Source organism: Neomonachus schauinslandi, chromosome 10 (assembly GCF_002201575.2).
Source record: "Neomonachus schauinslandi chromosome 10, ASM220157v2, whole genome shotgun sequence".
Classification (NCBI taxonomy): Eukaryota; Metazoa; Chordata; class Mammalia; order Carnivora; family Phocidae; genus Neomonachus; species Neomonachus schauinslandi.
In genome coordinates this window covers 48,973,830-48,984,418 of record NC_058412.1, presented here as the reverse complement: position 1 = coordinate 48,984,418, position 10,589 = coordinate 48,973,830, and the positions used below count along the sequence as shown (strand labels likewise).

The following is a 10,589-nucleotide window of genomic DNA, read 5'->3' as shown; positions in this document are numbered from 1 at the left end:
TGTATAGTTCACTGGCATTCAGCACACTATGTTGTGCAACCACCACCTCTGCCTGGTTCCAAAGAATGTTCACACTCCAAAAGGAATTCCCTGGCCCCTACGCAGTCACTCTCTCTTCCTCCTCTCACCAGACCCTGGCAACAACTAACCTGCTTTCTGGATGTTTCATTTAAATGGAATCATGTGATAGGCGAACTTCTATGTTCAGCTTCTTTTACTTTATTTTTAAGGCTCACCCACGTTGTAGCATGTATCAGTAGGTCGTGGCTTTTTATGGCTGCATAATATTCCATGGTAGGGATATCCCACTTTTGTTTATCCATTCACCCATTGAGGGACACTTGGGTTGTTTCCACATTTTGGCTGTTGTGAATTGTGCTGTTATGAACATTGGTGTACACGTTTTGGGTTGAGCACCTGTTTTCAGTTCTATTGGGTATATACCTAGGAGTAGAATTTCTGGGTCGTATGGTGATTTTATGTTTAACATTTTGAGGAACTGCCATACTGTTGTCCAAAGTGGCTGAGCTGTTCTACTTTCCCACCAGCAACGAGTTGTATTTTATTTTCCTATCTGCCTCAGCACTACTGCCTGGTACATAAAGAGAAATCGGATGCCTGGCACTGTGAGGAATCTCTTTTCCTAGGCTCTGTTTGATATTCATGCCAACCTAAGTACTAAGGTTGATATTAATGTTCCCATTTTACAAAAGAGAAACCAAGGCCAGAAAAGCTGAGATCTCCTACCCAAGGCCTCATAGAATCAGCATTATTCCAAAGGTTGTGGATTTGAGAGGAACATGTCACTAAAACCCCACACTTACATTTATGAAAAATATTCCCTACTACACCAGCGCAGCCCAGAAATGGGCCAACGAGATGGACGGTTCATAAATGGCATTACATTTGGGAAGTCTCAGGGAGAAGAGAACATCAATTCGGCTTCATTTAACTTAAGTTCCCAGAAAAAATCTCCCCTAACCTCTCCTCAGGGCTCCCGGTAACCCAATGTCATGCCAATGCCCTGAACTTCTACTGAGAACTCATCATTTAAAGGAGATGAGTGGACGAAAATCATGGTAAATCCTTTCAAGGGGAAAGAAGTAGGTGGATGGGTCATCCTTAGTAAGGTGTTCAGGAATCCTAGGACAATGATTTCAGCTCTGCAGAAATGTTCGGTAACCTTACAACTAATTGTCTGAGAAAGTGAGCCAGTATCAGGCCTTGACACTCAAATGAGGGTAACTCCCGCAGATTTTATGCAGATGATCCAAGGGGCTAATTCTGAAGGTGTGAGTGGGTAGAGGGGGACCAAGAACGGGGTGTGTTATTGCCCGGAGGCCTGAAGCAAGGTGGGAGGGAGAGGTGACAGGAACCTGACCCAGGAGTTGGAAGGTTCAGGGACAAAGCCAGCCCACATGACCTTGCAGGGAGGGGTCAGGAGAATAAATATGCTGGCCTCACACTCTTTTCCCCTCTCCAGTCTACTGTGGGCCTCCCACTGGCCAAACCCAAGCAGAAGCCAAGGCGGAGTCCTCTTGCTGCCATACAGGTCAGTCTCCCGGAACGGGGTCGGGGGGAGGGTGTGGGGATGGGGAGGTGGTAAAGAGTGATCTGGAGGTGAACACGGGAGGTCAGTGGCACAAAGGACTATGAAAACATCAATAACAGGCAAATTTGATGAATACAGACTGCTCATTCTGAGACCAAGCAAACTAGGTTATGCTTTCCTCGATATTGTGATGTGAGCGCAGGGTGGCTGCCGTCAGCAAACCAGGAGCAGGGAAGCGGCTGCAGTGGGGAGAGCAGAATGGCACCTTTCTGCTCTGAAAAGGCTCTAATGAGTTCAATTTCTCATCCCCAAGAATTGTACTTCAGAGAATCTATCCCAAAGAAGGAGAAACATGTACAAAGATTTATTTGCAGAAGTGAAACATTGAAAGCAGTATAAGTGTGTAAAAATAGGAGACTAAGTAGGTATGTGACATGTCAGCGTCAATACAAAGAATGTGAGTGACGGCATGGGAGGGGCAGAGCAATGGAGGTGTTCAGAGCACGGAGCCTGGGGTTACTCGGCTCAGACTGTTAGTCCCGGGCAGCTGAAACACTCTGTCAGGGGAAGAGATGCCTTTGTAATGGAGACGTCTGGTGGAGGCACCACCTTAACCAAGGGATCAAACTTTGTATCACCAATGATGGGGTCAACGGACACATGCCTCCTGATGACACGCAATGGCAAGGACACAACATTTACCTACTGTTACTCCCAAAAATATTTAAGCTGACTTAAATCATGAACAAATCCAGACAGTGTGGAATTCTGAAAGATACCTAGGGTGCTCTTCAAAAAATGTTAACATCATTCTTAAGAGGTTTGCTTTAGATGAAAGGAGATGAGATATGACAACTAAACACTGTAGGCTGAAGTGCCAGGTCTACAACTTACTTTCGAATCATTCAGCAAGTGTATGTTTGCATGTGTGTATGTACACACCTGAGCGCAGATAGGAGAGCAGGAGGCAAGAGCAAACAAATGTAGCAAAATGTTAAGAATAGTGAATTCACATGAAAGGTACATGGACTTTTATTGTATTATTGTTAATTGTTCTGTAGGTTTGAAACTTTCTGAAATAGACTTCAGAGACTAGATCTGTTTCCTTGCTGGTAAAAATCTCTTGGGATTGTAGTAAGCACTAAATGAATTAGTGCATATAAAATGCTAAGCACACTGCACACAAGAAACGTTAGCGATGTCTGTATGTGCTTTGTTATTTATGATCATGATAGAAATCACTAAGTATTTCCACCTCCCTGCTTTCCACCATGTGGCAGGATCACATTTCTCTGTCCCTTGTGAGGTTGGCAAGGCCACGTGACTGGCTTTGGACAGTGAAACATGAGATAGGTAGACCAGGTTTGAGTCACTGCCTCGTGTGTTTACTGCTTCACACCAGCTGCGCAGACCAGCACGACACAGACTTTTGTTGTGTGAAGCCAGTGAGCTTTAGGGACTGTAATTGAAGCCTAACCTAAACCAGAAGTCCACAAAGAATGGACCTCAGGTCGAATCCTGCCCACCATTTTTGTCAATTGAGTTTCACTGAAACACGGCCATACTCATCATTATGGCCTGTGGATACTATGACAGCAAGAGTTGAGTAGGTGCAACAGAGACCTTATGGCCTGCAAAGCTGAAAATATTTACTATCTGGCCCTTCACAGAAGTTTGCAACCCTTGACCAAGGCTGTCTTAACTACTACAATCAAAACAGAAGATAAAGTGAAAAAGAAAACCCAAACCATTTATAAAACATGACTTTATACTAGCTGTATGACCTTGAGCAAGTTACTTATTATTTGTATAATCTTTTAGTTGCCTTGTGTGTAAAATGGTGGTTATACTAGAATTTACCTCCTCATGAATGAATTCTTGTATGTAAAACCCTTGGAACCAGGAGGCTTGGAAGGGAAATGCCAGAGTAGCCAGAAGTAAGGGCAGGGATATGAGCTGATGAATATAAAATCACTAAGGCAAGAACCTAGTAAACACCCAATTATTCCAATTACATAAAGATGAAATCTATTTGAAGAGAAACAGAAGATTCAAAGACAAGAACACATAATAGCAACAGTGGCTATCTTTTAAAATATTAAGAGAGACTAGTAGTGGCTTTTTTTTCTTTGTTGTACCATTCTGTGTTTTCTACGATTGAACATATTATAATCAAGAAAGAAAAATCCATGTTTTTTTTTATAAATGCTGAAAATTTTTAATACTTCTGTCATTTCACAAAACATCTTTTGTTGACATTCTACAAATGATACCATCCAATAATGTTCCAATACTTTCTTCTTGTGAAGATAGTTTATATATCTGTAAAAATAGAAGACAAATTATGGCATGCTAATATATTCATGCACTACTCATTTTAATCATACAAACATGTATAAGTGAAATTATCATTCAACTACTGGGATAATGGTATGAAATTACAAATGTGATTAAAATATGCAAAGTAGATGGTAACTCATCACTTACGTAAAAAAAAAAAGTTCCCTTTAAATTGCAGTTATGGTGATAACCCTCTAAACACAGAAACCAAATTTGTACCAATTTTAAAAGCATACATCTAGACATTAAAGATCAAGCTTACACAGGGGCACCTGTGTGGCTCAGTCAGTTAAGCATCTGCCTTCAGCTCAGGTCATGATCCCAGGCTCCTGGCATCAGGCTCCCTGCTCAGCGGGGAGTCTGCTTCTCCCTCTGCGCATCCCCCCCCCCTCCCGCCATGCTCTCTCTCTTGCTCTGCGTACTCTCTCAAATAAGTAAAATCTTCAAAAAAAAAAAAAAATCAAGCTTACACAGTGCATTTGAAATGTAAAATATAGAATGTATTTAGAGAATGCTTTTACCACCAAATTTCTAACTATTTTATATAAACCTGCACCTTCTAATTCTTAGCTTCTATAATTATTTTCAAGTAATTTTAATTACATTAAACGTTCTTAAAAGTTCAAAAAAAAAAAAACTAGAAGCATTGGTGATCAATAAACAAACAGCATCAGTATTATTCTTCATCACACTCTTTCTAAAAATACAGACTTACAAACCTTTTTGACTTCTGTAATATTTGTTATGTCAGGAAGGTTTTTTAGAGAAACTTGCTGACCTTCAACCTGAGATATTAGGTCTTCTTTATTTATTTGTTTTTCTCCCTCTTCAATGTAAACAATAAGAACTGAAGTGTCATTTGCCGAGGTACCAAATTTTTTCAAAGTTTCTGAAATCTAAGGGAAAAAAAAGTAAAGACAATAAACCAGTAGTTTCTAGGTCTATCCCCATCAGCCTCCGCTCACAGCTGCACCTCCTTACTGCACAGTCAAGCCCATTCTTGGCATGGCACACAAACACCCCCTCCTTCTGATCCCCACGGACCCTCCAGCCATGCACGCCTACCTTCTAGCCAGCCTGGACTGTGTGGGGGTCCCATCATTTCACAGTTTGTCCCCTCATCCTCTGCCTGGAGTGCCCTCATCTGTCACTGCCCTACAGATGGCATCCCCCGCTGCACCCTCCTCCTTACAGGAGTTGCTTCCTTGCTGTTCCCGTAGGTTTGAATGATAATTCCCACTATATCATTTATCTTAGAGCAGTTGGATTTCTGTCATTTCCCTGCCTTCCTCAGGAGTGTATTTGTTTCTCCTGCCCTGGAACTGTAGCCAAAAGAGGAACCAGCCCAACAGATACTTACTGAGTTGAATAGTTTCTCAAGTTATTTCAAATGATCTCAAAGAAATAATTATCTGGTAACTTTTTCTCTAGGTACCAAGGAATTCTATTATCCTGCATTTTATAAACTTTATAAAATTTCAAACGTTATTTTAAATCATGCTACAGTTTCCCAATTATCCTCTGGATGATACTAGTACCTGGTTATGTTATTAACAGTGGTGGTGATACTCAAACTTCATCAGCAAAATTTCAGTTGTTTTTTTTTTTTATGTGCCACAGATGGAATGTCTTTAGCTCAGTTAACTTTGATTACTACCAGTATCTCAAACCCAAACTTCCTCACACCCGGGGGTGTGAGTGAGTCAGTGTTAAGGGCTGTTCCAGGTAACCGGCAGGCTTCTAGATATGGAAAAGACATGGATTCTATCCTCAAGGTGTTTATCGGGAGAGCAGATATGCATGGTAACACACAAATATCCATGCTTAGTGTTTTACCATTTAAATGTATATATCATGTAGAGGGATCTTCCTGCTATTATATGGTAAGTACAGATAAAACTATCCTCATTTCATGTAGCTAAACTTTTGTTTACTCAAATGTGAAATGACTGCTAAGCTTATTTGTCTAGTAAGGGGCAGTGCTAAACCTCAACTCTGTCCACAACTCTCTTATTATTTTGCTTTGTTAAATACAACAGGCATACAGGAATTTAGCCTCCAATCCAACACTAGGGAACACAAGGTGTATCATGACAAGGTCAACAGAAATAAAGTAAGTGAAATCCCTATTAATTACACTGTTATTTGGGGAAAGGTTGAAAATAATTTCAGTTGATAGAGTTCTTGTCTTCATTTTTCCCAGTTTGTAGAGATGAACTGCTTTGTTTGCTGCCACAAGTATCTGAAATGGATCGACAATCTACCAAAAAGAACAGAAAGAATTAACACGCGGAGCATCTAAAGATGCATGCCTTTTCTCTTGGTAACTCCAATGTCAGGCTGTTTTACTTCATCACAACTTCTATGGACTATGTTTTCAAAATTGCTGGGTGCTCAGAAAATCATAGAATTTTAAAGCTGCAAGAAACTTAAATAGTAAACATTTTTAAAGTAACATTTGAGAATATCACAGGAAAAGCTATATTCTAAAGATTTTACGTGTATTATTTTAATCCTTAAAACTACCCTATGAAATCAGTATTGTTCATATGCAGTGGATGAGGAAACCAAAGCAAAGAATGTCTGGATTTGAATCCCAGCTCTGTCACTTACCACTGAGGGGATTTGGGCAAATTCCTTAGGTTTATCTGTTAGATGCAGATAATCATAGTAGTTACTTCATAGGGTTGTTGTGAAGATTGAGTTGGTATATGGAAAGGAATAGAGTAAGCACTCTCTAAAGGTTGTCCACCACTTGCTCGAAGTCCTAATGGCAGAGCTGGGATTAAATCCTACGGCCATGGTTCCATGGTGTGTGCTCTTAACCACTATGCACACCTCCTGTGCAGAGATTTTTTTTTCCCCAACTAACAGCTTTTTAAAATTTTTTACTTATTTTTAAAATTCTTTCTTTAAATTCAGTTTACATATAGTGTATTATTAGTTTCAGGGGTAGACTTTAGTGATTCATCACTTGCATATAACACCCAGTGCTCATTTCATCAAATGCCCTCAATGCCCATTACCCAGTTACCCCATTTCTCCCACCCACCTCCCCTCCTGCAACCCTGTTTGTTTCCTAGAGTTCAGCCTCTCTTATGGTTTGCCTCCCTATTTTCATATTTTTTTTATTTTTCCTTCCCTTCCCCTATATTCATGTTTTGTTTCTTAAATTCTACATGAGTAAAATCATATGGTATGTCTTTCTCTGACAGAATTCCTTCGCTTAGCATAATACCCTCTGGTTCCACCCACGTCGCTGCAAATGGCAAGATTTCATTTTTTTTTGATCGCTGAGTAGTATTCCATTGTGTATATATACACATATCTTTTATTCATTTATTTATTTATTTATTTATTTATTTGACAGAGAGAGAGATAGCAAGAGCAGGAACACAAGCAGGGGGAGTGGGAGAGGGAGAGCAGGCTTCCTGCGGAGCAGGGAGCCCGATGTGGGGCTTGATCCCAGGACCCTGGGATCATGACCTGAGCCGAAGGCAGACGCTTAACGACTGAGCTACCCAGGCACCCTATACACATCTTTATCTGTTGATGGACATATGGGCTCTTTCCATATTTGGGCTATTGTGGACATTGCTGCTATAAACATTGGGGTGCATGTGCCTCTTTGAATCCTGTGCGGAGATTTTTCTAGTTCAGATGAGAAGATGAAGATCCAGGCATTTGCCATTATGTCAGAACCAGACCACAACCTTTCTTATCTCCTGGGGAAGTTCCCGGCACTTCGGCTTCTATTCACTGTAAAATTCAAGGTTGGCCCAGTCTGACTCCACAGCTTGGACAAGAACTCTTTACCCAAAGATGACAATTTTAGGCTAACCTATAACATCATGAAAAATTAATATACTCTTCAATGTCCCGTTATAGCTTATCTGTTCTCACTTATACTTACCACCTTAGGGTTTATTAATGAACCCTCAATAGCACCTTCCATGGCCTTTTTTCTCAAGTCTCCAGCATTTTTTACATCTTTAAATAACAGAAGGGTCACCCTGCATTCGGGAAATAGGTCCAGCTGATGTGTTAACTGCATTTCATAGACAAGCAGGATTCTATCTGCATAAAACCAAAAAAACCAAAAGACTTCCTTTATTTAAAAGTTAACATTATAATTCACTAAAAAATATCCTTAACAAATAAATTAAAATAATTTTAATAATAAGATGACAGAACTGTTAAACTAGAAGAATCCATCCCAAAAGCACATTTGGCATCCTCATGAGATGTCTTCCCACCCCCGCTGAGTTGTTTCTAGCTTCCTTTATCATTCCTCAGAAAGGATCAAGGTTGCTGCCTGGTTCCAGGATCTGATGCATGGCTCAGGGGAAGCTTCTCTGACCAACAAGTAGGAGTAGAATGACAGGAATTTGTTAGACCAGAGTTACTTATGGTATTAGTGAAACCTCACTCCAACTTAGCCTTTTTAGCATTCTGGGCTTACTATTTTATGTATATCTTAGCAGATCCTAGACACAAATATTAAGAAAATAATTTTATTGAAGAAAGTATGACACTTGACTCAAAAAAGATACTCATTTCACACGTGACATTTAAGCAGAAAGGGTTCAATTACTAAAAAATCAATACTGACCCTTTCTTAGACATAAGTTTAATAAGGAAAGCACAAAGACATAAAAGAAACATAAAAGACAAGAACTTGACTAACTAGAAAGACAACCATATCCTTGAATTGAGAAACAAAGTATTGCAAAAATTTGATATTTAAAACAATTTCAATCAAAGTCTTAGTGAGATATTTGGGTGCGGCAATTCGATAAATTCATTTTATCCTTTTACATGGTAGGTCCCATTTGTAGGACTCTTTACAAGGAATAAATTAAAAACCTATAAATTTATGTACATTAGATGTCCTCATCATTCTAATAGCAAAAAGTTGAAAACAAATTATCTAGCTAATAACGGGATTTGTGACTAAATAACCATTAAAAACTGTAGTCCTGAAGAGCAGTTAAGGATGTGTGAAAATAGCAATAACAATGAGTAAAAACATCTGACTGAAAAACAAAACAAAACGTAGCATAAACAGTGGGCTTCTCAAAAAAGTGCATAAAAAATACTGAAAGGAAAATACACCAAAAAGTTATCTCTGACTTGGTGGAATTACATCTGACTTTTTGTTAGGAAAAAACAGTATGTGTGAATAATGTCCTGGCACACCGCAGTTCAATCTTCATTGTCATGGTAATGTCCAATGGGGGGAAAAAAAGATACAGGAAAACCTAACGAATATATTCCCAATTACACAAAAAAGATACACACAGAAAACAAAAACATGAAACATACCAAAATACGGCCATCTCGGGTGGTAGGATTACTGGTAATTTTTATTGTCTTCTATTAAAAAAAATGTACGTTCTGAATTTTCTACAGTGAGCACACAAAATAGATTCCTATTATATACATATAATAATATGTATAAAATAATATGTATAAAATAATTTTATAATCAGCAAGGAAAAAACCTCGTTTATGTTTTCACACTAGGGGAAAAAGGACCCCTGGCAAAAGTCAAAATGTAATTCCCTCACTTAGGCCAGAAACTTAGAATCATCGCTGGATACCTACCTCTCGCTCAACAGTCTTGACGATTTTACCTCTTAGGTATCACTCTGACCCTTCCACTTCTCGCCCATACCCACCGCCCCCAGCAACCTCGCTCGCTCAACTACAGCTGTGGCCTCCCAGGGACGGTCGCCTCGCAGTTCCTGCCCTCCCATCATCCAACCTGCACCCGGCAAGATGAGCGATCCTCTCAAAAGTAAGCCACAGCTGGTCCTTCCGCTGCTCGCGTGATAAAGCCCCCAGCCCCTCCAATCGGGGCCGTCTCTCCCTCCCCCGCTCGCAGGCGCGTCGGGCCCGCGCTCTTTCCGCCACCGCCGCAGCGGCCTCCCCGGTTTCTGGTCCCCGGGCTCTCGCCCCCGCTCTGCCCTCCGACAGGCAGAACCCCGACTCCTTCCTCCCTCCCTTCAACTCGCCGTTAAGAGTCCATTTACCAGGGCCGGTCCAAGTCCCTCTAAGACGCGCTCCTCGGCCCTTCCACGACGCCAGGGAGCCAGCGCCTGGCCCTGCCGTGCTGCATGCCCGGGGCTGGCCCTCCGGGCCCCGCCCCCAGCCCTCTCCGCCCGGCCCCGGGAGGACCCACGCGCGCGCGCTCCCGGTCCGCCCGGAAGACCTTCCCCTCGGAAACAAAGCCCTCACTTTCCGGAAGCCGGGCCGTAGCCGCGTCCGCCCCTCCCCACACGCTTCTTCCCTAGCCTGAGCCGTCAGCGGACGCGAAGGAGAGCCGGGGCCCCGTCCGTCACTTCCGGCTACCGGGACGGTAAGGACATGGGGAGTGGACGCCGAGTTCTCAGTGCCGGGTCTCAGCCTTGTCTCCGACGCGTGTTGGGCGAGACGTCGGTTTCTTCCAGTGCAAAGAACAGTGTTGGCCAGGATGAGCTCCACCTTCGTTTCCGCTACACTTCTTTGCGTGCCCGGCGGGACTCGTTCCCTTCTTGCTCTCGGTGCGGTCGGTCATTTAGGGAGGATCTCCTGGAGTGGACCGCGACTTGTCTCCGGTACTTAAAGATAGGTGACAGGACACTGATGAAATCAACCTCTTCCTGCATCTAGCAGGCTCAGAAATTTCTCATCCCTAAGTGTATCAGCCTCCAAG

At 41.9% G+C, this 10,589-nt stretch overlaps 1 protein-coding gene and 1 long non-coding RNA gene across 5 annotated transcripts; one reads left to right on the top strand and one right to left on the bottom strand.

The window, feature by feature from the left end:
- The first annotated feature begins 1,429 nt into the window (after positions 1-1,429).
- On the top strand, positions 1,430-6,711 carry LOC123325997. Its single transcript, XR_006540818.1, has 3 exons — positions 1,430-1,552; positions 5,932-6,005; positions 6,096-6,711. It is a non-coding gene; the product is annotated as an uncharacterized LOC123325997 (long non-coding RNA).
- TPRKB (TP53RK binding protein) lies at positions 3,681-10,090 on the bottom strand. Of its 4 annotated transcripts, XM_021699172.2 has the most exons (6): positions 9,928-10,090; positions 9,218-9,298; positions 7,806-7,965; positions 6,030-6,152; positions 4,612-4,788; positions 3,681-3,874 (listed from the first exon to the last, which is right to left on the bottom strand). In XM_021699172.2, the coding sequence occupies exons 3-6, from the start codon at positions 7,944-7,946 to the stop codon at positions 3,788-3,790; spliced, it is 528 nt and encodes a 175-aa protein (XP_021554847.1). In that variant the 5' UTR covers positions 7,947-7,965; positions 9,218-9,298; positions 9,928-10,090; the 3' UTR covers positions 3,681-3,787. The 4 variants fall into 4 exon arrangements, with proteins under 4 accessions (XP_021554847.1, XP_021554844.1, XP_021554845.1 ...); XM_021699169.2 differs by lacking the exon at positions 9,218-9,298 and having other exon boundaries at positions 3,761-3,874; positions 7,806-7,969; XM_021699170.2 differs by lacking the exon at positions 9,928-10,090 and having other exon boundaries at positions 3,761-3,874; positions 7,806-7,969; positions 9,218-9,325.
- Positions 10,091-10,589: the final 499 nt, after the last annotated feature.

Excerpts from the sequence above, each read along its gene's own strand:
- TPRKB (XM_021699172.2), bottom strand. The coding sequence starts at position 7,946 with ATGCAGTTAACACATCAGCTGGACCTATTTCCCGAATGCAGGGTGACC. Across the intron at positions 4,789-6,029 it reads ACCTTTCCCCAAATAACAGT|ATTTCAGAAACTTTGAAAAA; the intron begins GTAATTAATAGG and ends TTTTTCCCTTAG. Across the intron at positions 3,875-4,611 it reads ATATTACAGAAGTCAAAAAG|ATATATAAACTATCTTCACA; the intron begins GTTTGTAAGTCT and ends CTATTTTTACAG.